At 36.2% G+C, this 25,570-nt stretch overlaps 2 protein-coding genes across 2 annotated transcripts; both read right to left on the bottom strand.

Moving 5' to 3' along the window:
* Positions 1–606: 606 nt before the first annotated feature.
* LOC110378896 (uncharacterized) lies at positions 607–3,092 on the bottom strand. The gene is made up of 2 exons (XM_021338329.3): positions 2,177–3,092; positions 607–2,092 (listed from the first exon to the last, which is right to left on the bottom strand). Exons 1-2 carry the CDS (start codon positions 2,956–2,958, stop codon positions 709–711), a joined length of 2,166 nt encoding a protein of 721 aa, XP_021194004.3. The 5' UTR covers positions 2,959–3,092; the 3' UTR covers positions 607–708.
* Positions 3,093–4,144: 1,052 nt separating this feature from the next.
* Positions 4,145–22,868, bottom strand: LOC110378921 (uncharacterized). The gene is made up of 11 exons (XM_049835985.2): positions 22,591–22,868; positions 16,529–16,789; positions 15,938–16,092; positions 12,884–13,083; positions 12,289–12,808; positions 11,976–12,131; positions 9,535–9,731; positions 7,488–7,651; positions 6,573–6,776; positions 5,541–5,708; positions 4,145–5,112 (listed from the first exon to the last, which is right to left on the bottom strand). The coding sequence occupies exons 2-11, from the start codon at positions 16,623–16,625 to the stop codon at positions 4,676–4,678; spliced, it is 2,298 nt and encodes a 765-aa protein (XP_049691942.1). The 5' UTR covers positions 16,626–16,789; positions 22,591–22,868; the 3' UTR covers positions 4,145–4,675.
* Between the last annotated feature and the right edge of the window lie 2,702 nt (positions 22,869–25,570).

The following is a 25,570-nucleotide window of genomic DNA, read 5'->3' as shown; positions in this document are numbered from 1 at the left end:
CATACATTGATAATGTTAAGTCCATCATGTAGATATGAAATAAATAATAGAAATGAGAGTGTTTTTATTTCACTTTCAAACTTTCTGATCTTATTATCTGAAACAATAAGAGTAAAAATAATTTCTCCAATCTCAAAACTGTTTGTGTCATTTATGGCTCTAATAAAATAATTAATTAAATGCTACAGAAAATTTGGATTCGCTAGTACGATGAACAAAAACAAACAGAAACATATTATTTGAATAATTAAATTTTAAAAATATCGTATACTTAACAAACAGCACCCAAAAATTCAACAAAAATAAACGACCTGCATTGTTTTACAACTAGAGAGCACTCAGCCGGTTGCAATTACTTTATGCTGCAAGAAGAGGGTCTCTCTGGTTAGAATGTTTCATGCAAATCTTGAGAAATAATAGGTATATTAAAGTGACAAAACTACTTTTTCTCACAAACTTCTAAAACTTGCCGATATTTTCCTAAAAAATTGTTTCCTTTAATCACATATGTATTTGGATAAAGTGAAAAGGCGTCATTAACATTTCAAATTGTTTTATTTTCAAGCTTAACATATTTAACTATATTTTTGTTGTAATAATGAACTACGTTCAAACAAGACGACATCGTAACTATTGAACGTGTCCAGTTCACAACAATTCTTATCCTATACTAAATGTAACTTATTATAAGATTTATTTGAACAATTTCTAATTCGATTTGACCTTTTCACTAACATATTTTTCAGCGGCTGTTGCGATAGCTCGCGTAACTCTCCCTGTAATCTCGTGAAGATTTTCATTAGAAAGATGTGATTCGATCGATCTCTTGGAGAAGAACCCTGCCGTGGTTTGGTTTGGTCTCCAACTGTTGGGGTACGTAATCTTATGACGTAACACGGCTTTGATGATGAGAGCTCCTACGTAAACAATAAAGTATACACTAAAGTACAGAGGCAAATAATAAAGCTTCTTCCCTAAGTAATAGTAACTGTATCTGTTGACTCGAGGCATCTCAGTAGTGGTCGTAGTTGTAGGATGGTGGTAGTGGTGATGATCGTGGTCATGCTCGTCAAAGTCATGATGGAACTTGAAATCTCCCGGGAAATCGTGAGGAAAACCATGATCGTCCATTGGAGGTCCGTGGTCAGGCTTGAGATCACCAGGCGGAGGAGGCGGCGCCATCATTCCCATGTCATTTCCTTTCATAGAATCACCACCTTTCGTATCTCCCATGTGTGGTTTATCGAAAATAAGATCAGGATAGTCAGGTTCTGGTTGATATGATGGAGGCGGGGCGTCGTGATGACCGTAGCTGGGTGGTGCTGGAGCGGACGGAGGCGCTGGTTTACTGTAATGGTAGCCTTGGAAGTCGGGCTTACTATCTGTATTCATTGCCGGTGGGCTATCGTCATCATCGTCTTGGGCCATCGGGGGCTTATCATATGAATAGCCCATAAATGGCTTGCTGGGCGGAGCAATCGTAGGCACAAAAACTGGAGCCTGTGGAGAAGGAGCTGTGGGTGGCTTATAGCGGTACCCTATGTCTGATGGGGGCCCGTCGTTATCAGCAGCAGGACCAGAATCTGTAGGCGGCTGGTACGAAGAAACAGGCGCTGGTGCGGGAGCAGGTGCATATGGAGGAAACGACTCATAACTAGTTGGTGCCGGGAAATCATCTGCGGTCACTTTCGGAGCGGGTGGGGGTGGCGGGGGCACCAGGCTTGCGACAGTATTTATAGGACGAGAGGGTGGAGCAGAAGGTGGTGGGGGTCCTGCTGGTTTGCTTGGTTTCTGACCGTAAGTGGGTGGTTGAGGCAAATATGGCTGAGCAGGATTGTAACGATCTATAGGTTGACGTACTGGAACTGCAGGTTCCTGAACTTCTCCCCTAACTGGATTTTTAATGTCAGTAAAACTGTCCAAGTTAAACATATTGTTACCTTTTTTGCCATTAGAAAAGGAATTGAATTGTGATTTCTTCATATTTTTCATTTGGAAAGGCTTTAAGTCAATATAAGGAAAGCGGATATTGGGTTCTGTGCGAATTGCTCGGGATTCGTTTTCCGCTCCATTACCGGGATTAGTGCCAAATCTGCAAACAAAATAAATTCATATTTAACCTTTACACTTAAGTAACTGATAATAAATATTTACATATATAGTATGAGACGCTTACCCTGGTAATGCAAAGTTATCATCGAGGCCTGCATCATTTTCAGTCTTATCTTCGTTGGGCTCAGCATCAGTACTTTCTGTATTTTCTTTGTTATCATTATTAGTGTTTTGTTCTGAACTGATAGGTTCTTCTTCCCATGTGCCGGAATATTGATCATGTTTCTCGTTGTCAATGATGTGCCATATATTTTCTACGTGGTTCATTGGCGCTTGCGATGTCGTGGTTGTAGCTAAAGTAGTCGTTGTTGGAGGTGCTGGTGTACTAGATGTTGGTGCTGGCGGCACATACACTGGCCCAGAGTTGTACAAGTTGTTGTATAGGGCAAAGTAATCAGTCATATCAGTTTTCACTGGCTTCTCTGTTGACGGCACTGGTAAACCATAGTTTGAATCATCATTAGTTTCTTCGTCAGGTACATAAATTGGTCTCGATGTAGTAGTCGTAGTCGTGGTCGTTGTAGTCGTCTTGGGTTTAAATTTCTCCTTTTCTAATAGTTTCCGTATGGATTTCATGTTGTTGTTGTTCGATTCAAACTCAGCAAATATCAGGTCAGGCGTTTTAATCTTCGTTGTAGTGGTCGTGGCCGGCGTCGTGTTCTGTGGCGTGTCCATCCGGTTCATCCACTTGTGGTAATAGAACGGCGCTGATCTTCCCATGTCAATCTGCGGCGGTCGCGGCGATGGAGTTACAACGTACACTAATGGTCCAGGAAGATTCGCGGTATAAACATGATGAACGTGAAAACAATTTAACAAAACAACTAGTATTACTATTTGATTCATTTTAGAATAATACAAGGTACATTTGGTACACTGAGTTACGCGAGTGCTCCACACGACAACTGACTAGAAAATGATGGGTATGGCTAAATATTTTCAAATACACATGCTCGGTACAGATGCGTTGGGTGTAAAACTGCGATAATTTTTAGCGGTACTCCAATATGTAGAACGGTAGAAGCACGATTCAGATGACCCAAACCCGAGTTACAATAATTTACACTATTAGCGCGATAAGCAATGTCGCTCCCGAACAAGCCTAGAAAGTGTCACATATTTGTTCAAAATATTTAGAGCACCTTAAGTGGAAAGTTTTCCACATTCCATTCAATCGTCTAATAAGATAATACTGTCTAGTATCTAGATTTTTCAGGTAATTCCTCTAGTTCTTCATTGAGAGTCCTGAAAACTTGGCATTTATCTGCCTGCATGTTTACATCCAAACAGTAGGTAAAATATTTCTTATGTCATTCCATCAAAGACAACAATTCCTCCTGTTGTGTTACAATTCCTCGACACTTCTTCAGTTACTATCAAAATAGTCACTATCAAAATAGTGAAACAGATTTTAAAGAAATGTCGTCATGTCAGTTGAATTTATTTACATACAGTAGATAGTAATTAATACTTAAATTATCAATTAATATTTTTTGGAATCAATAGCAGACACCTGAGGACTTTAATTACACGGTAGGCTTACCTACATGATAGTAGGTAACCTCATGTAAACTGTGCCTGCTAAAAGCTAATTATTTCTTATACCTACATCTTTTTCAACCTTTGCATTACTTTTCAAAGATCATATTTTTCAAGTCCAGTACAATAATATTTTCATTCGTTTCAAACATCGAATACTTCAGAAAGAATTTTGCTGTCTAGACGCCGCCGGCATGTTTACTCAAAAGATTGTTTTTGGACAGAGAAGCATTTCGCTAGGAAATCATGTCTTATTGACCTGAATCTTAAGGACAGGACTACACCAAAATGGAGACGAACAGATCAAAGTTTTTTTTTTTTAATAACCAATACCTACAATTTTTCCATTTCCATTTAGTAGATATGCTGAGTGGGCAGATACAAGATGTGCTAATAACGATATTCTATTGGTTTGGCCCAACATAACTTCAAGTACTTTTTGAGTAACTCCTCTATAAACGAAAGGGATAATATAGATAAAAAAGTCATAAACTTACCATAACAAACTTTAATTAATAAATATTATTAATCTATCATAGTTTATTCATCGATTTGTATAACTCACTGCTCTGGTACTTAACAATAGGAACACAATAAATTGTGCAAAACTTGACATGGTTACAAATAAAAATGAAGGTAGGTACTGTCATAACTTAAAACTTATTTATTTTAACTTATTTTTAACAATATCCTTGGCTTAGAAATTACAGATTCAGAGATAAAGTCAGTTCAGTCCAGCCATTCCAAAAAAATTGAGGCAGATGATAAAAATACATTGAGAGACCTTTCAAAATACACATTCATTTCTGAAATAATTAAGTCAGTAGGTACACGTTAATGCAGGTGATCGATCACAAGTTGAAGAAAATATTCATTCAGAGTATGTTATGGTCATAAAATCTGTAGGTATCAGCTACTAAATTCGTCTTAAAATTATTATTATATTTATTATTGCTTACATTTGTCGTAACAATATTAAATTATTCTTACATTACGTTTTATATAACTAATTTGTAGATGCATATCACACAGCGGGTGCTTTACTTTCTTCTTTCCTAGCTTCGGGGGCCTCCGTCTCGTTGTACGTGGGGTTATCAACTCCGGAGTCGCTACCGCCATCTGCACTGTCGCTCACTAACTTCGTCCGACTCGAATCAGGTTCCTTAACTTTGTCCACAACAGAGTTCTCTTGTTTGGCTTCTATTTTACTAGCGACATCTATTGACGGTACAGCTTTGTCACTATCCTTATTAGGTTCATTGCCTTCAATGTCGGCAGGCGTTTGTTTCTTCTTACAGAAATCGTCGTCGTAGACCACAGCCCTCTTCCGCAAGTAAAATGTATTGAATAGATAATAAATGCAGCCGGTGATGAACGTAGCACCAGCGAATATCTGGTAAGTTGGTCTTGTACCGAAGAACTTCATGAGGTAACCACCGATAAGACTTCCAGCTCCTTTGCCTATAAAACAAATGATAACAAATTAGACATAGAAACTATTTTTAATGGTAAAACAATTAAAGATAATCAACCTATGATTTCTTTTATTCTTATGAAAGCCAAATGAAGGTCACCCACAGGATACAGGAATGCTATTGTTTGCATTCGTAATTGTACCTACGAGTACATTAGCATACATCCTACTTATTGAATGTGATATGTCCCGGTACTTGATATTTTAGCAGAAGCATTGAAGTAGGCTTCTTGACTTCTACGATATTTTCGACAAGAAATTACATGTTCCTACATAGATTATCAAACTAGGGTTGGTGTAGTGGTACTCGCTCTAAACATGGTGCAACTGAAATGAAGTACCCCATACTGAGAAATGCGGTTTCTTAGAAGTAATCAGCTAATATTTTATATGAAAGAGATAATCCTGAACGTACCAACTCCATAGTAAATGCCTCCTAGTAGTCCTTGCACAGAGGTGTCAGTGGTGGTGGAAGATAGCCGAGCTGCATACGTGACCGCGGCAGTGAATGACAGGGATGACGTCACGGACTCCAGAGCCTCGAACACCAGGCACAGCCAGGGGTTGTAGATCAGGGAGTAACCTGGAAATGAACAGGAGTTAAGAAATAAAGAAAACCTTTGAGAGATTCTTGATTACTGAAGTGTTTTGTTAAACTGTCCTAAGTTATGTCCACTATTTTTAGTAAAAGATAGTAAAGTTTGCTTTTCACTAATTGCATTGTCGAATGGATTATTAGATCAACAAGCTCTTGCCCTACAAGATGTTGATTTAAACGATAAACAGTCTCAGTTTTATTTACCTAACTCTGAGTACATTTAAAGAAAGCCCTTTCGTATAAACAGTATAATTATGCATAAAGATAAGCATCTGAATGACTTGCATTAAGGAAAGTTAGAAACAAAAGGGAAATCAGCGAATGGGAAAGGAATCTAAACGGTGAAAGTGGACTTGCAGCTTACAAAGTCACTGAACGAGTTGCTGATCTAGCTGTTAAGCCTAACGTTCAATCACTTGGGAAATAATTCTAATTATCCATGATATACGACTCAGATCTCCTCCCCTGATAAGAGAATTCACATTTCAAGAAAAAAATTGCAAAAGTCGAAATTGTGAGGTTTAAATCAAATACGTAAATGAATGTGACAGCGTTGAGGTATAATTTGACACAACCCATTAGTTTAATTAACTGCTTAATTAATCAACCAAAATACATAGTACCTAATCAATTAGCCTAATTGTGACATTTTAACGCAACCTGAGCTTAAAATCGGTAATTGGGTTCATTTGATTGCTACATATGAGTGTTGCAGCATTTCTATAATGATCGATGCTTTCCTTTGACATTTCCATTTTTTTTCGCAGTAACTGCATATAATTCGATGCCATTACAAAACTTTGTACCTAAGTGCCCCAAAGCTTTTCTTTCAAATGGACTGTTCCTTACCGAGTAATCTAATCGCGTAGAATATAAACCCGATGAAGAGTACGTTGGCATGTCCCAGTCTTCTGATGATGGGTCCTGACAGCACGAGGAGTGGCAGACCAGCGATACCACCCACTGTTATGGTGATGCCCATGAGGGACCGTGACGCACCCAGGTCTTGGAGGAGCCAGAATAAGAAGCTCTCGATGTAGCCCCATGCGGTACCTGAAATGTTACAATATAGGGTTCTGTTATTATACTTTCATCATCAGAAGAAATGAGCATTATTATAAGTGCCCAATGTCATGCCATGAGGAAGTACGTAAAGAAACCTATAGTTGTTAAAGTTATTCGACATGAGACTATAAGGTTTTTTCTCGATGCCTAGCCGAATTCGAACAGCTAAAATATGCAGAATAAAGTTCAAGGTCTGAATATTAATAGAAACTGTAACTTAGATACGCGCCTAAACCTATAACCTAAAAGGTAATAACTTATCTGTTTCTGCAATAGCTATCATTAAAATAGCTAATAGTCATAAAAGGCTCAGACGACTTTATTTGCAAAATGATAAAGTTATATTTATTTTTATGCAAATTATATAGATACAGAGCCAGCACTGGCATCTCGTAATCTATTAAGAACGTGATCCACTGAAGTTGTAAAGTTTATGTCTGCATGCCAAATAGCGATGTAATCGCTCTGAGCCTCGACAAACACCTTGATGCTTAACATGCTAGGTATTCTAGACGGATACTTAAGCATGGACATCAACTTGATACTGGATAGGTACATCCACTAAATTATATGAGCAGATCGTTCAAATAGTTTCATAATAAAATTCCCCATACTATTTTGTAGTTATCTAATCTTGTTTCTTTCGCAGTGATACAATGCACAATTAATATAATGTACAGTTGTAACAAAAAATCTTACCCATTATGAAGCACGCAATGAAAAGTGCGACAATTTCCACGTTCCTGAACACAGAGATGACATCTTCGAGAAGGTTTTGCGCCGGCTGCTTGAACTCCAAGTCTATGCTCAGCATGAGAGCACCTGAAGCCACTTTCAGGACCGCGTACAGGTAGAACGCTGGCCTGAAATTCAGAATTCGTCATTATAGTAATAGTTTCATAACGTTTTATACGACAACAGAGGAGCATAATGGCTTTAAAATACATATAATTTCGGTGCTAAAATGACATGAACATTTTTTATCACGTTTTTGTAAAAACCCCCGAAAAACATTAAAATGCTGCAATTTTACGTAATGACCATGTTTGCACGTTCGTGAGAATCTGGCATGTAACGTAATAATATCTAATGTATTAAATAACTGATTGATGGCAAAGATTTGACGAACTAGAAACTGCGTAATCCCCGACTTGTTACGTAACATATGTCTGTATGTTTGTCTGTAATTACAATAATAACCGCGACCACGGCGCGCGTATCTATTACCACCGAAGAAATCTGTACGCGTAATCGAATAACATACCTACTCTATACAATGTTGCTGGGATCGATGACTTTTGTCCGTCCAAGAATTATTGTATTTACGAAAATATTGTAGTCTAAATTTACAAATACATGTATATTTTTATGTCATTGCAATATTTCAATGGTTTCCTACAAAAATATAACGTAGAAAGAGGTTATTTACATTAGACAATATATTTACATAACATGTGTAACTTAAAATAAACTAAATTGTAATCTAAATAAGTATTTCTATCAAACAAATAAGCAAAAAAAGCTCTGTATGTGTCTGCAGAATTGTGATCATTCTTAATCATAGGTTAGGTATTACCCTTAGGTTTTTCACAACATTGAATGAAGTTAAAACAGCCAATTTCAAAATATTTTCCATTTTCATTTTCCAACAATTCATTCATAGCTACACAACAGCAGCTGTCTTGGATGATTCAATACCATTATTGAAAACATCCATTATCTCCGTATTCCTTTGTAAAAGCAATGTAAAGGCAAGAAATGGGCAAAGATCTCTTCGCAATTCATTTGGGTAAAACCAAACTTTGAATAAAAATATAACATCAAACGTTCGTCTGCAAAAACCAAGGCTGTACAATTGTGCTTAACTTGCTTTGTACATGTCTGTGTTTATCATGGACATAAAAAACCGTAAGCATAGACAAATATAGATTTTCATATCTCTGCAATATCTGCTAAAACATGACTTTAACTAGACTTTCTCGAAACAACAAAGATTTTGAAACTCCTTTTGCAATCTAAGTTTCTAGAGCCTATTGCTAAAACAAAGGAGCGAGAAATTCTCGTCTGTGCAACACCTATGACGAAGCTTTAAGTGGAAGGTCAAACTTTCTACAACAACTGCAATTGCGCTTGTTGAGCTATGATCTCTTACCCCTACTGATATTGAAATTATATCTAGTCTTGAAATCAAAACTATGGCAACAAAAGTACGTATCGTCATTCTGATTGTGATTCAATCAATGTTATAACAGGCCTACTTCACGTACGGCGGTCATGGTTCGTCAGATCGTCTGCCTACCCGCTGACCCCGTCAACATTTTGCAATCCAACAATACAACATAGATTTTATGCGAAGGCGGAATACGAAGACCTCGTAGAAACCTTAACATTTAAATGTTAGGTAAACAAAGCATGTGACACCAATATTGGATAACGGACAATTAAAATGGCGTCCCCAATGATTCAATGCATACTTATAGCATCAAATTTTGTTTCTTGTTTTAAACGCCACGCTCAAAGCAAATATTATATTTAAATATTATGCTTTCAGTCAAACCATTGCACAGCTTGCGTCTGACTCTTGGCTTATGTTACAACTTTATGATATAACTGCGCTTAATTAAAGTATTAAACTGAAGGTGTTAATTATAAGTGTTATGTTATCTGGCTACACTTTCCACCTTGAACTCAATTACGCAAGCTTTCACGAAACAGAGCAATTAAAGTAATATTCGTAGATTATTACCTGAAGTCGGTGTACCCTTTTCCCCTGCTGGCGTAATCTATGAGCAGGCCAGACAGAGGTGAGGAGATCATTCCTCCAATGCTGCCGTAGACTCGCTGCAGGCCGTAGTCTGCCTTCTGTTCCCTTACGATGGCGATCACGGCACCCTCAAACATGGCGAATGCTGTCCCGCCGATGATACCAATGAACACTCGCACCTTGGAGAAAATATTATGTTTAAATTTTTTGGAATAATTAAACATCCGCTAGACTAAAGTGTTTCAAACAATGTAAGGTTCATTGATCTGATAAGTAACTAAAAACAAAACAAAACAATAGAAAAGCTATTGTTCAGACACTTGGAAAATTACATTTTAGAACAGGATTAAATAAAGTAGCGACTGAAAATAAAATTTTGTATTTATTATAAAACTCTTTTCATGGCGCATAATATCGGTCGCACTTGAAAGCCATTCAAAACAGCAAATGGGTTCTTGCAGGCTTTGTATAGCTGCACGAATTGATATATCGCATTCGATACGCTTTTATGTCTCACAATACCATCAACAAGTTGATCACCTGTAGATCTGACGTCAGTGTTGTCCTTGTAATATCATCAGGATGAAACAATAGAAAAACTCATAAAGGAATAAATTAATTAACATTGTTTATAAAATAACTATATTTTATGCAGAAATTCGCATAGTTGTTTTGTTCTGAAAGAGTGTGTGTGTATGTATATTTCTTGTTCTTTGTTATTATCAAATCAAGTGACAATAACTTTGTTCCATCAATGCATTTCCCCGTATTAGTTCGACTAAGTTCCGCATATGTTTTCTATCTAGTACAAATTGAAGTTCCGTCTTCTCTAGTAGGTATTGGACGAAGTAAAAATATTAATGAACCGGCAAGGTAGTAGAGTTTACTGTCAAGAGCGCGCCGGCCATAATTACCTACTTAAAAGTGGTACTCATGCATTGTTAAGTATCCATTCATGCAGGCTCATTAATTGCACTAATAGATTTGATCGTTTTGTCAGCTTAATCATCTGAAGGTGCACTTAACTCATCTAAGACACTCTGCACTTAACAGGTAAACAAAATTGAAAATTTTGATAGACGAGTGAAAACCAGCTTTTTGCTGAAAAACGTCTTAATAATACCACAAGACCCGGATATTACCAAAAAACAAATATGGTGTTCATAAAAACATTAAAATTTACATATTTATTTAGCTACATTGCGGTCAAAGGCAAAAAAGTATGAACCTTTGACTCTATAGCTGTAGAACAATAACTCTCTACAAGTAGGTACACATATCATTTGCGTGTGTGCTGTACGTGGTGTGGGTAACTAAGCTCTCACACATTGAGGACAAGGCCGCAAGTTGCTGCCATTGCGAAACAGAGATTAAGTGAGGTCGTGTATGTCTAAGCTCGGAAATCTGCGAAGCGCTAATTAATTTCTACCTGCATTTATAGAAAAAGCTATAAACCTTCTATGGATAATCATCACTATTTATGGCCTAAAGATTATCCTTAGAATTACGAACATCCTACGTAATTTTGTAAAATTAATAAATTGCAATATTTGCATACGGATATACTACATGTAATGCATTTTTAAAAGGTTAACTAGCCTGTAAACAAGTTTAGCGAAAATATCAATGTTACAGATCCAGTGGCCTACCTTCTAAATGCATTTATTGCGCAATTGGTATTCGGAAGAAGATTTTAAATGTGTACAAATATAATCAAGGTATTTTTTATTAAACAACGAATTTAATGTGTTAAATAATGAAGCGAGAAATCCAATATCACAGAAATCTAAAGCAAAATGCTAATTAGTTAGGAAATAAACAAAGTTCATTATCCATCCATAAAAACGTCATATCTATTTCACGAAGCTGAAAGTTGTGTCACTATCATACCGAAACACAAGCACTAGATTTCAATCTCGTGCTCTATGCAACATACGCGACCTATTCAAGTCTTACTAGGTAGCTACCTAAACTTACAAGTCAGACTAGATTTCTATACTTAATAAGCGATCATTAATCAGTAAAATCGTCGTAATTGCATTTTTCTTTCGCCTTTTTAGAAATCAGTGATAAAAACTGGGTATATCCAGAGGCAGTGTTTGCTAGGCGCAGCCGGTAGACTGGCAGACGGAATGGGAACGCGAGCAATGGGTCGGGTCGCCACTCACCGTATCAAGTTCGCCATTACCCAGTTAGCGACGATTAGACGGCAATCTTTCCATCAGCGGATCCGCTCAATCTGCATGAGTTTACGTTAGAGGTCCACGTGCTCACTACAAATTTCGTCTGTTACGAAGTACATAAATGAGATAATCATGATCCTTTAACGTCATTTTGCTTCATGACTTCATCCTCGAATTTTGGTAGAACGCCTAAATAATGCAGTCTGATGATCTTGGTAAGTGTAAGGTCACATTACTTACAGCGAGGTAGGCCCAGAAGGTGAATGTTGGGTCCAGTTCTATTTGCTGCTGCGTGTTGTCGCAGAGATTCTTGCGCGGCGTGGACGCGGCGCACGCGGCGCGACATCCGGACAATTTTCGCGACCCTGCCTGCACTCTGACTCCTCCGTCCTGACCCTGGCGAACAATTGACTGCTATATTGTTTTTAAGTAACTAATTCAACATATCAATTCTAATAAATGTTGTAGGAATCAAAATGTTTCAAGCCTAACGTTATGTCGTAGGTACCTAGAAAATAAAATTAACAACATTTCAAGTTGTGTTGTTACTTACAAAGTTGTCGCTACATGTAACACTATCGATGCCATCATAATCTTCATCTTTAGTAAAATTGTACTCTGAAGAAACTGCCTTCACCCAATAGTTCCTAATGTCAAGCGGTGCAGTTTGTACATCGTGAGATATCCTCATACGCAATACTGCTTCATCGAGATGATCTTCAGTTTCATTGAAAATGTCATCTTTCCCGAACAAGCAAGTTTCATTGCTTGCATCTTGACTGCACTCTATTTGATACAACTTTGGTGCTGGGAAAAATATTGTGTGATCGGATACTTTAGATATCGTCGTGTTAAAGAAAGGGTCGTTTGTGAGTATGCGAGATGTGCTCTGATCTTTCTTCGGTATCATTGTTTGCGCTAGCTGTGCCATCACGGTGTGACGATATACGAGCCGCTGCGAGTCAATAGTCGACTGCAAGTGTATGTCGTAGGAATTAGTGTGTATTAGCGCGTTTGTTTCTTCTATTGACAAGTCTTCTGGTAAATCACAAACGAAACCACATGAGAGGACCCTGGAAAAAACATGCTTATGTAATAGTTTCTATTTACAACAATCTATTTTTTATCATATGTGTATGTAGACTCACGTCAAGTTAATGTCGTAAGAGTAAGGATGGAGTGGTAGGCAGGGGTACTCCTTCATAAGTCCGATGCGCATGGCGGAGTCCTCGCAGGTGGCGAGGAGCTCCACAGCGGGAGGGAAGGTGACGGTGATGCGGCCCACGGGGACTGCCAGCAGCAGCAGTGCAGACGCACCTCCTAGTGCCGATGATAGCGCTAGCAGTAGCTACGACAAAAGGAAAATAATTATTCGCATTATTTAACACAAAACGTAGTTTTTAAGTGCATTGCAAATGTAATTTTGTTATTGCTTCTATTTCAAAAGTAGAATGATTCTAATCGTTGTATTTTTACCTAAACAAAATCTTGTCTCTAAAGCTTTGTATATTCCAATTCTACCTGATAAAGTAGAAGGAATTTGAATGACTAATTACGTTATGAACAAGTCGATAGCTACAACAACACTCTTTGTTTTTGTTCAAGTTAATCAAACTGTGGTTCGCTACAAAACAATAATTGCACATATCTGAGAATTATTGTTTTGTTCAATACATGTAATGACGGTGAATTAGCAAGTTGTATAGCGCACATAATATGCACTTATGCAGTACGCCATGCAATGTGTGCCTTCATTATCATAAGCTACATAGACTCCAACATTACGAGAAATACGGTATATTCTCGCTAATTGATGGCTTTACAGTTCTTCCATGTATTATTTACATTTCTGTTTATATACAAAGTAGATAAATAAACAAAACATCTCGAAGAGTTCTTGATTATTGTAATATTTAAACTTTTCTAGCAAGTTCTTTATAAGTATTTATTATTTTTGTGCAGGCATTCGTAGCAATGCTCAAGTATTTTAGTAAGTAATTTAAGTAGAATATTACACGAGTATGAATCAATACAATAATATTATGACAACGCAATGCGACAAATGGTGAATAGCATATGCAAAATCTGTTATGAAAGCAAGAATCTAGTCAAGCCATTGATAGTTGTCGAGTCACTATTTAACGCTATAATTTTGCAACAGTTAACCATTGTTAATAAACGCGGTAATGTAGAAACGCAAATGACAATCAGTGGTTATATTGGTTGATAAACAGGATGTGGTACTTATGAGCCATGATCACTAGAACTACGTCAAATAGTCGATTTTAGATGCAATTGTAGTCCACAATTCAAATGTCATCCAAGAATGGAGACGTTCGAGGGCACGCTCGCAAGCGGAACACTGGGCACGCACCCAGTTATCATTGTATGCACAAGTACATGACGACAATAAGACCTATATAATTAAGTTCCCACGATGAAGAGAAGGTTTAGCAACATAAGACAAAGGTATGCTAGTCGCAGAAGAAATAATGACATGATTAATTATGCATTGATGTCGTCAATAGAACCTGTCGTTTTGGTCAGGAAGCCATTCAGTTGAGACTAACGCGCAGTGTTCCTTTTACGAAGGTACCTAATCTACGTCTATTCATTGATATCTTCGTAAGCACACGGATATTGCATTACGTAGGTATTATGTCTCTGTGAGAATTACATAACCACGAGTGATATTTGCTCAAAAAGTTTCACTGCATAAAATAAATAGAAAAGTCGCTTTGCTTTGTTTAAAAGCTACAACCATTTATCTACTTTAGCTTAGACGAATATAATATTAATCTCAAAGCACGATTTATATTTTTTGTGTATTGCTTTGAGGATGTTTGAGGATGACCCATGAATTTGCTGACCGTGCCTCACTTTAATCATTGAGCACCAGTACTTTACTCAGAAGCCATAATAAAGGGATGTAATCAATTAATGCGGGCGCCGCAAATTCGTCAATATGTAACAAAGCGGGTGTCAGTCGCTTCCGCAGGACGTGGAGACGCTGTACCGGCTACCCTGTGTTATGAGCGAGTATAATACTTCCAGCGACGATTGTCCGCAATGCCTCCACAATGCAAGGTAAAGGTTATTGTTGCCAGAATTGGTTTCATTTGCGTTACGGACGTTGTGGATTAACTTGATTATATAGCAGCGGAACGGTTCACACAACAAAGTCCGACAAATAATGAAACAGATTAGGGCCTCTAAATAGGCACACTTTTAACAAAATTGCCCAAAATTGGTGGCCGGATAAAAGTGACAACTTAATTTAGGAAGTGAGGTGACTAGTTTTTCCATTGCGAACTCTATTTGACTACAACGCTTTCCTGCAATTTAGACCACCATAAATTAAAGTGTTTTTGAGTTTCTGAAAATGAATTGTCACTAAATTATACATAATTCTGGTTGGCACCAAATTTTATAGAGTTTTTGTTGGTTCTATTTTGGTACTTAATTGTATTTCATGAATTACCAAACGAGCTGGTGACAATTGTTAAGCGTGGGAGTATTCGAGACATATTTCATCAAACTCACATTTTGCGCCTTCAGCTGATTTCTGTTCTTTATTGCTTCTTGGGTCTTCCCCTTTCATAGCAGAAATGATAGTCCAACTAAAATGTCTCCTAGGTGACCGTGGCGTTTTGCTTATTTATGAATATTTATGTTAGAATAGTTGACAGATTATGTTTTGGACTACAGGTACGTGGATATATGCATAACATTTTTAAAGCTTTAAAAAGAACGTGACATTGATTTTTATATTCACAGTTGTACGCAAGAAATCAAATAGGCATTAAGCAGTCACCTCATGTATAGGACTTGTAGTGAGCTGCATCCAGTTTGACTGGAAACCTACCGCAACGTACTTACATGTGAAAATATTACGTTTAACTTCATTTAAACTCACGTTAATGAGTTGTAAATATTCGCTCGCGAACTTGGCATATTTTGACGACTTCGATGGCCCAATAGTTACCATGCCGCATGCCAAACCTGAAGTCCCGGGTTCGATTCATGAGACATTTGTGTGATGAGCATGCTTATTGGCCGTGGTCTGGGTGTTATAATACGTACATATAACTATGTAGGTGTATATGTAGTTTATCAGTTGTGTTGGCACCCATAACACAAGCTAATAAATAGATTACCATGGGGCTAACCGACCGTGTGTGTAGACCGTGTTTTATACGTACTCTGAAGTTTCCGATCTTGTCAGCCAGCATGCCGGCTAGTGGAGGCATGACGATGGACACGACGGGCGTGACTGCCGACATGATGGCCGTCTCCTCCACATTGATGCCAAGTTCACGCATGTGGATCGTCAGGTACGGGTACAACACGAACAGAGCTGAAAATATAAACTTATTACATGGAAACACTGGAAAATATAGGTATATACTAAAAACATATGGAATTAAAATGCCCGAGGTCTTCAAGAAAATAATAGGTAATGTCTTCAAGTCAACTAACCAGGTATTTAATTTAGCAAAAAAGAAGTAGAAACTAGTCTGTCTGTATCTATCATGCATGTCTAATGATCATTGATTCGTAACGAGCTGTCGACAATATTCTTACATGTAACGCGGTTTCAAATTTCGTTAATAAAATATCAGTTACCGCCTTAAGGTGTCTACTTCGTCACAATATCGACACAATGCAAATTATGTAATTTTAATCTATTGAACTGATACATGTAGTCAATTGAGCAGTTGCAGAGGATATAATATAGTAATTAATAGGTACTCTAGGGAGTAAAAATTTAATACAAGTTATTCAACACTTACTCGATGCATGTACGAAAAACAATATCTTCAGTGGTATTAATTTCTTCTGTTTGAGATCATCTGTTATCCGCTTGAAAAAGGAACGTATGAACTGCATTTTTGTGGCTTACGACTATTTTGTGAACAACTAATTATTTGGCGTGTGTTTCCACACGAGATCTCAGGTACTAGGTGGGAAACTTCCTCGTCACCCAGCCTCCCTCATGTATGCTTGATTGCCGATGTTCCTGAGGCATGGAAGATGGGTATTCTTATAAGTTCCTGAAACAATACAACACCGATATAAAAAATCACGGATATTGTCCCACTTACACGCTATTATCAAAGGAAACGAGATAGATTTACGATGGTTACATTAAAATTGCTTGGTACTAAATCACTGTGTTATCGGAAAACTAACGTTGGAACTAAAAATGAAAAATCAAGTTTTTATTTTGGTCACAAAATAATTTACTGACGACACTACTAGCAAACTGCTCTGACTAACCCTCAAAAGCACTTTACCTTATAGAAACACAATTTATTGCCTAATGAAGATAATTACTTAATGATAATCGGTAATATACTTACCTAATTTTTTAAATAAATTATGGTAGGCCTATTTATAATCTACAGTATAGCTACAGTATAGCTATTAGTATAGCTACACTACCTACATAGAGGTCTACGGTGCATGACGCATTCTCAGCTTGGGTACAACATTTTCGTCGTATAACAATTTGGGTAGTGAACATATTCGTGGACAATGCTTTCATTACGTTCAACTGGCTGAATACGAATCACAACAAGATTACTAAAGTCAGCACTGTTTGTATAGTCGCACAATACCGACTGTGAGCCACTTTTTTATTCATAGCTGATTATTTGTATCAAGTCTAACTTAGGACACACTTTATTTATTATTAGGTACCTCTTGTAATTCTATAAAGGTCATCTCCGATACTTTGATCAACTGCAATACTAATGTATGTTTTAATTTTACGACATGAATACCTATTTAGATATCAAATTTATCAATGTGCACTCCTGCCACGGAGTAGGTTATAGCACAGTTACTTACAGTTGGCCCGGTTCACAAACAATGGTTGAGTACAATGGCTCATTCGTAACAAAATATAAGCAATGGGCACCCATAAACGCAACAGATGGACGGACCGCGACACAAATGTACCATCGGATGTTCATACACTAATTATTTTATTATATTTCCACATCGGATAATTTTAACTTGTCAAATCGATGGTCAGTCAACTGATGTTCAAATTAGCATTAATTACTAATTGTCTATTAGTTCGAACTCTAATTAGTGTTTCTAAAAAGGTACCTACTTACTCATTAGGAAAGTATAAGTTGATAAGCCTGGGATAATCTGTAGATTAAAAGGCTTGTAAAAAAAAGTATTAAAGTTCATGACCTACGTACTAAGAAATTCATTATTAATGAATGTTTATCGTGTGAAAAAAAGTTAAACTCTTTCAGATGTACTACACACTAAAGAAAATCGCGGGAAATACCTGGCTGACATATGAAGATTAGGTTGGCAATACAATGTCTTAGAACCTCAAACTCCTTGCATTGTTCCAGAAGGATTCTTATGGAGAAGAATCAAAGTGAGGAAACTGAATACATGGAGACCCCTTATTCAGCAATGACCTTTATCTACCTACTTAGTGCCTTTCGCAAACTCTGATATTCTTGCTCTATAATTTTCTCAACATATTTTCTACAGCAACGATTACAAGCATTTTTCGGCTCTGTAAAGAAAATTAAAATTGCTACTGTAATGTTTATATGCCGCTTTTATAACAAGAACAGACAGATACTGAACAAATATTTTAACAAAGATAAAAAGAGTTATGTTTGACAATGTCAACATACGACATGATACGCCTAACTGGTGCAATGAACCACTGACTTATTGGCCGATATTACGTTAACATGGACCAACTTGGTCCTAAATAATAAAATGAACAATTTTGAGCTGTTATTATGATCAGTTGAAAAACATGTTGAGCAGTTATTTAGACATTTCTACCTGTAAATTGTGATGTTTTTTTAGTAAATTTTATTTTATTTAATAGCAGTTGGTTAACTAATGTGACTTAAAACATGGATGGCAATAGATAAATAATTAATCGGTCGGTTATTTAAATATGCAATCAGTTAATCAGTTCTAAATATAACTACTTAAGTACATTTACTTTATTTTAGCTGCTATTAAGCGAATTCTATGTCATTTTAATTATTTTTCTCATTACATTTTAGTCAAGGCAAAAGTAATTTAATTTTTCATAAGTATTTTAGTACTGTTTTCTTATTTTATTTTACCACACCATTGCTTATAGAATTGCTTAGAACGAAATTTCTTATTCGTCAGTCATTTTTAGGTAGGTACCGGTCATTTGGGTATTTATTTATCTGCTCGATTATTTATTCACTGATCCATTCTATATTTTTTAATTACTCATTTTTGTTTACTTCACTGCTTAGTTTTAACTACTTAAGTAGTTATTGAACGTGCCATTCATAATTTATAACTTACCAAAACTACTATCTTAGCTGCCCCTATAAATCAGTGCCAATAATAGATACGCACACAATGAGTTTCTAATTTTATGGCCTTTAATGATGATATCCTTAGGTACAGTTTTTGCATAGGTATTCACAATGTCAGTAAAATAATTAAAATTTATAAAAGGAACTGCAGGTAAGTAAGTACTGAAAAGTGTTTTCTTCTATGTAAGTAAATCCGTTTAAGCGTTTATACAACATGTAACTTAATTAACGCACATCCTGAAATTAGTTTGTTCAGAATCGTTTACTGAATCGATTTATATCATTTTTAATATAGGTAATTTTTTATCCCAAAAATAATTAAAACTACGGAAATTATTGTCATATTAACCCCGTACAGACAAAACAAATTCAAAAAGACCGTAACTCGAAGTAATAAGATTTCGTGTATTGTCGGCTTTTTCCGTAGTTTCGTTATTTGCGTGCGTAGTAGTACGACCAAAAAGTTCTCCGAGAATTGGTATAACTAATTTAGTAAATAACAATGCATATACATGTTAAATAAAAAAATCAGTGTATGTATTGTGATTATAACATAATATTCTAATTGGGGTGTTTGAGGGTGTGCGTTAATTACGTTACATGTTGTATATAATGGTAATGGTGCATACAGTTTTTGCGTGTTCACAATGTCAGTACAATAATTAAATTAAAAATTAAGAAAAACTGCACTAAAGGTATTTTCCCTCATTAAGCGATCATATTCATGTGAAAACAACATTAAGTGACAGAATAAATTGTGAAGCAACAACTGAATCAATATGTTTAACCAACTAAGCCAGGAATTTATAAATTGATGTAGTGTTGGTGTACCTAGTCTATGCCTAATCTATGCTCTTAGAGACTGTCGTCCTTGGATGGGTAAACAATTAGAATGGTGAGCCTTAGAGAAGACACGACGTTTGCTATTCACGACTAGTGTCGTAAGCATTAATCTGCCGCGACACGACGCTAACGAGCAGCGAATAGTTTGATCTTAAGATTAAAATATCTATGTGTAGATATATACAATGTATGTAGACATACCTAAATGCCTACCTACATTCCTACTAGAAAAAATATAAACATACTTTGTATATTAATTTTCCCATAGAAACAATTACAAATAGAGCAACTTGCAGGAGTAGAAAATATAACATAACACGCGTATTATAGTACACGCGCTTACCTACACGCGGTTTTAACTAAAATTTCAGCAGCAGAGCTACCTATTGTTATTATAAATATTGTTTCTTCAAATCGTAAATAAGATGATCTTCCACTATCTAATTCACGATGAACAAAATATCTTCAGGTCATCTAAAATCTTAGACTACAGCAAAGATTGTAAGCATATCATCAGTACATAAGATTTGATGATTCAATGGACTTCCCACTTGCCAAGAGTCCATCACAAATAGCGGAAGAGTTCTATCAAGCAAGTATCATGCTCTCTCCATATGCCTTCATATTATTTTATTGTGCAAATTGATATACAAGTAGGTACCAAGTGGACATTTGTTTAACAAAAATAAAGGAAAATTGTAATTTCAATAGAGCTATGGGCTATAAAACGAGAGGAGACATCATTATTGTAAGTACGTCGAAACCGCACAATCCTCCAAAAGGATTCATGATCACAATATGCGAAATATTATGCATAAGTGCGCTAAATTCTAATAATACACAAAAAAAGCACGAATGAAGATTTAGAAGTTTCCTTGCCTCATAGCAACTATACCTACTTATTTAAAGTCTGTTATTTTTCACCAACCACATACACAGATACCTAGTATATCTTCTAATTAAACTGTATGTCAGTTGTACGTGACATTTAAGTAAATACATATTTTCAAAACTGACTTATCGCGAGCAGCAAGGCCAGATGAGACATTTGGTCAAGGTGCTCATGTCATCTAGTAAAATTACATTGTATTCAAACATCAATATTTAGGTAAAACTAGCAATTTCCTGTGTTTTCATGCACAGCCTGAGAGAGCTATAGCTATAACCGCTACAGGTTAAATAACTCATTATCCTGGGGATAGGTATTTACTAACCCACTAAATCCTGCTGCTAGGCACAGCATACTTCTCTTACAAGGATGTAAATATTAAGATGCCATGCAGTAGATTCGAAAAAGAACCTGTGGTGGTCCGGAACACTCGGACAACCAACCTAAAAACCAACCAAGTCAAATCAAGTGCGAGTGCGTGGGTTCGATTCCAGGTCAGGCAAATGAGACCTTTCTAATTTTTTTAGTACTTTCTAAGTACTTACCTATGTAGGATATCTTGGACACCAATAATGTTTCGGAGGGCACGTTAAACTAGATCATTTAATATCCTATTGGCGGTCGTTACGGTAGTCAGAAGCCATCAAGTCTGGCACCAGTCTAACCAAGGGAGTTGCCCGCGTAACTGGGTTGAGGAGATCAGATAGGCAGTCGCTCCTTGTAAAACACTGGTACTCAGCCGCATCGGATTAGAGTGGAAACGACCCCAACATAAATGGGAAAAGACTCGGGAGACGATGGCCGTAGATTCGAACTCGCACCGTGTCAGATTTTTTGCAATACATTGTTATTATAGCTAGATAGATACCTAAACATGAAGTGATGCATCATTTATTAGGCCTGAAACTGCGCACGGTTTCTTGTTTATTTACGAAATCTCTTATCTTTGTAAATGACTAGGTAGCTCATACACGGAGCTATTTAAGAAACAATGGCATCAGATGCTGTTAATTGTTCTCCAGTTCCCATAATAAAAATCTACTTTTTAATAAGAATGTCTTTTGATTTTGTTTGATCTATTTCTCTATAGCCATTGTAACTACGAATAGGTTAATTCGCATAACATTCTTTTTGTTGGTAATTGTAACCTACGCATAGTATTCTTATATTTATTTGGTTGTTGTAGCTAACCTAGGCTAAACTTCAAATCTAAAATTCATTTTATGGCACATTTTATTTTTCACAGTTAAATGTTGGTTAGGTAGTGGAGCTTAATTTATTTTTAAATTAATTTACATGAAGAACATTGGGCAAGTAAGTAGATACTCTTCATTGCGACCTACACATATATATTTCAATACAAGAAAAAAACTTCAATCAATTTAACAAATAGGCTCTTGTGTTTAATCTTAAGTCTTTATTGTAGTTGAAAACAAATGAATGACTATCAAAGAAGCTTTGTTAAGAACAATGGTATATTCTGCCATGTACACGCATCTAAACATTGCAAAAAAAGTTCAAGTTGTCTGCAAAAAAAAATATGAGAACCTATTTCAAGGATACTTATTCTTTCTTTCTAATTATTATCATCCTGACGCCTAAAATAATATATCTTGCAGAGATAAGAAATGAATGATCTCTGTAAAATTATTAAATTGATATGTTCCTATTAATTAATATTATTGGAAGTAAGTTGTGTCGCATTTTTATTTTTATAATTATTGATTTATAAATACCAATTTCGCTTTAGTTCGGTAATAAAACACTCGCTCACCACAGTTGTATATTACAAAATCTTATCAGGAAACGCTGAAAATCCACAACAGGCAAATCTTGTCGTAAAGTTCCTGAATAAACTGGCACTATTTTTATGCTGTTTATTTATAATTTTCACAATATTTATCGTATATTTTGGAGGATATAAAATAGGTTTAAAAGTGTACAGATGAATAGTCGTTAGCGCGCGCGACTTTGAATCGACGCGCATGTATACGCGGCCGCGAGTCGTAAAGTTTGCACTGCACTGGCACAGCCCTATGCGTGTACGCCATTGGTACGTCATTACGTTCTACAATACCAAGGTATCAACATCTCCTTATTTAACTTACGTGGTGAAAGGCAACAGCAGCTTTAAACTGACATCCAATATTCTATTGCTAAGACCTTATCTTGCGGATGTTTTGTGTAAAAGGTTCGCTGACCTGATGAACAAGTTCGTTTCCTGAAAAAGAAAATACTTACTTTTCCTTCTGCAAATATCGCAGTACGAGTTCGATCATGGTATCAAAATCGTTAGTAAAGACGAATCTAAGAAATAAAGTTATGTAGTGTAGGTAGGGTCATCTAGTGTACCTATGTTTGTCCGCGATTATCTCACGTTTGGGTGAGCCGATTTTAATGCGATTTGCAGCTTATCTGTTATTTTTTCAGAATAAGGAGAAATTATATAGGTACTTATTGGAAAACCCTAAAACGTTAACCCTAATCGATAAAGGAGCCAATGAATATAGAATATTCATTATGATCCATAAACGAGGGACATTGTCCCTCGGAAACCTCTTCGTCCTCGTTTCAGCCGCAAGACGTTTACTGCTGGGCAAAGGCCTTCCAAAGTTTCACCACTTTACTCGATCTTCAGCACCGCGCATCGACAGCTTCACTGTGACCTTGGTCAGATCGTCCGTCCGTCTAGTGGGGGGCAGCCACGGAGGACAGAAGACTAGCGGAGGTGCCCTAACGTAAAATCTTCTAACAAAGCAACGCGCCAAAATTCGGGTGAGCGGGGGACGAGGAACGTTACTGGCTCCACCCGTGCTCCACCCTTATACGCCTTTTATGGGAAGCCACCCATTTTTTGTAAATCTATCTAGCGTGGAATAGGACAATTAAGGTCTAACCCTAAACTAACACCGACCACTAAAAAGTGAAGTAAATACTCAAACTTAATAATTCTTTACAAATAGTAATTGAATTAGAAAGTTTGAAGAAGCATTCATTTGAAATGACCAAAGAAAAAGAGAGAGATAAAAAAAGTTAGAAAAATAATACTTATACAAGTATTATCGGGTGCAGAGAACTTGCCCCACAACAATTCATTTACCCGCTCAGAAATGAAATAGGTATGATTCTACTAGGAACCATTAAACGGAGACTCGATTAAAAATCATTTTTATTCACCACGGGTCTAAAATACCCCCATGGTGTTACTTAAGTATCAACTTATGTCATTGTGTTAGTTCGTCTACTAGCCACTATGGCGTCACAAGCACGAAAATTTGTTCTTTTTGTTCTAGAACCTTACTGATGATGACTGTTGTTCTTTTCGATGTTGCCATATTATGAAATTCACCAAGAACAATGGAAATTTTATTAAACATTTTAGGGACAGCGTTATTCAAATTAGAATTTTCACAACTATATCATATTGACGCATCCACTAGTTGAGGTATTTTATGTGCGTCGAATGTTATCCTGAGTAAAAGTACAGTCAAAAAGTGTGTAAGGGAAGAGAGATATAGGTTAAATATTGCTGAGGATCAAGATAAATAAATGTGTAAAATTTTTCGTAAAAAGTTTTATTTAAAATAACACAGTAGGTATTAACAGAAAAATATTCTATAAAGCTATAGACAGGAACATCCTTGTTCATCCATCATAACAAAGATATTCATATTCACTTATCGAGTAATCTTCAACAAAAACATGTTTTATAGATAAAAAAATAAAAGTTGTGATAATTTTTAAAATAATTGTAGCTTTCAAATAAAACCTCTTTTAAGTATGGGTGATTGAATTTTCTACGACTGGTAACACTTGTAAAGGTAAAAAATAATAGTTTAAAAACTTATTTTTATTTTTCATACCGAATTCATAGGGCTGCATTTCATTAGCCAATCCGCCACTTTGGGACGGCCGCCATATTGGATTTAGGTTACGTGATTATTATTTTTCGTAAAATAATAAGTCTCCACCTGCCATTTTTACGTGTGCAAATATTGTTATCGGCAGGTGCCATAGTACCATAATTATCCCCATTCCCAGTCCATTAGCATCCCATCCCAATAGCCCTAGTAGTTTTATTCCATAATTAGCAATAGTTTAACACAGAACCGGGGATTGTCCTTGGGTACATTTCTATAGTGTATACAGGGATAATGGTCGGTTTTGTGTTGCCATTTCATTAAAGTTGTCTCTAAAGGGCTTCAGCGTGTTGGCTTTAGCCCCACGTTCGCCTTCCAAAAATCAGTTTGTTTCATAGCAATCAGTTTCTTCAAAATGTATGGAACATATTTTGGTATATTTCGTAGGTATCCAGTTTGGTTTATTTATGATGCGTATCCATGTGTTTCTTATATCATGGTTAACGGGAAATCTAAAAAAGGAAATAATAATTAATTTATGAAATAATATTTTCATAAATTAATACTTATTATTATTGCAACGTGGTCTATCTGGCCTGACGAACGCAATTTTACTTCAAATATTAAGTCAACTACTTACCGAAAGATGGCGTATTTTAGAAATTTTTAAATTTCATGCTTTTTTAATTGTTTTGGTTGGTAAATAAGGTATAAAAAAGCTTTTAGCATGCAAGTAAAAATGAAGCTGCTATTTTAGCCAAAATTGGTACTAATAGTATGCATTGATACGAAAATAATACAAATTCACTAAAAACTTCTAAAAATTCAGCTATTCGACGACAGATGTCTCTAGCAAAAAATATGTTTTAGAGTTAAAATATTACTTACACGTGA

The sequence above is a fragment of the Helicoverpa armigera genome, chromosome 3 (genome assembly GCF_030705265.1).
Source record: "Helicoverpa armigera isolate CAAS_96S chromosome 3, ASM3070526v1, whole genome shotgun sequence".
Classification (NCBI taxonomy): Eukaryota; Metazoa; Arthropoda; class Insecta; order Lepidoptera; family Noctuidae; genus Helicoverpa; species Helicoverpa armigera.
This window is presented reverse-complemented; position numbering and strand designations above follow the sequence as displayed.

What these genes read in the sequence shown, in the direction of transcription:
- LOC110378896 (XM_021338329.3), bottom strand. Translation starts at nt 2,958, where the DNA reads ATGAATCAAATAGTAATACTAGTTGTTTTGTTAAATTGTTTTCACGTT. An exon ending in GATAACTTTGCATTACCAGG is followed by an intron (nt 2,093 to 2,176) that starts GTAAGCGTCTCA and finishes TTTTGTTTGCAG; the next exon opens with ATTTGGCACTAATCCCGGTA.
- LOC110378921 (XM_049835985.2), bottom strand. Translation starts at nt 16,625, where the DNA reads ATGCAGTTCATACGTTCCTTTTTCAAGCGGATAACAGATGATCTCAAA. An exon ending in TCTTACGACATTAACTTGAC is followed by an intron (nt 12,809 to 12,883) that starts GTGAGTCTACAT and finishes TGTTTTTTCCAG; the next exon opens with GGTCCTCTCATGTGGTTTCG. An exon ending in AAAGGGTACACCGACTTCAG is followed by an intron (nt 7,652 to 9,534) that starts GTAATAATCTAC and finishes TCTGAATTTCAG; the next exon opens with GCCAGCGTTCTACCTGTACG.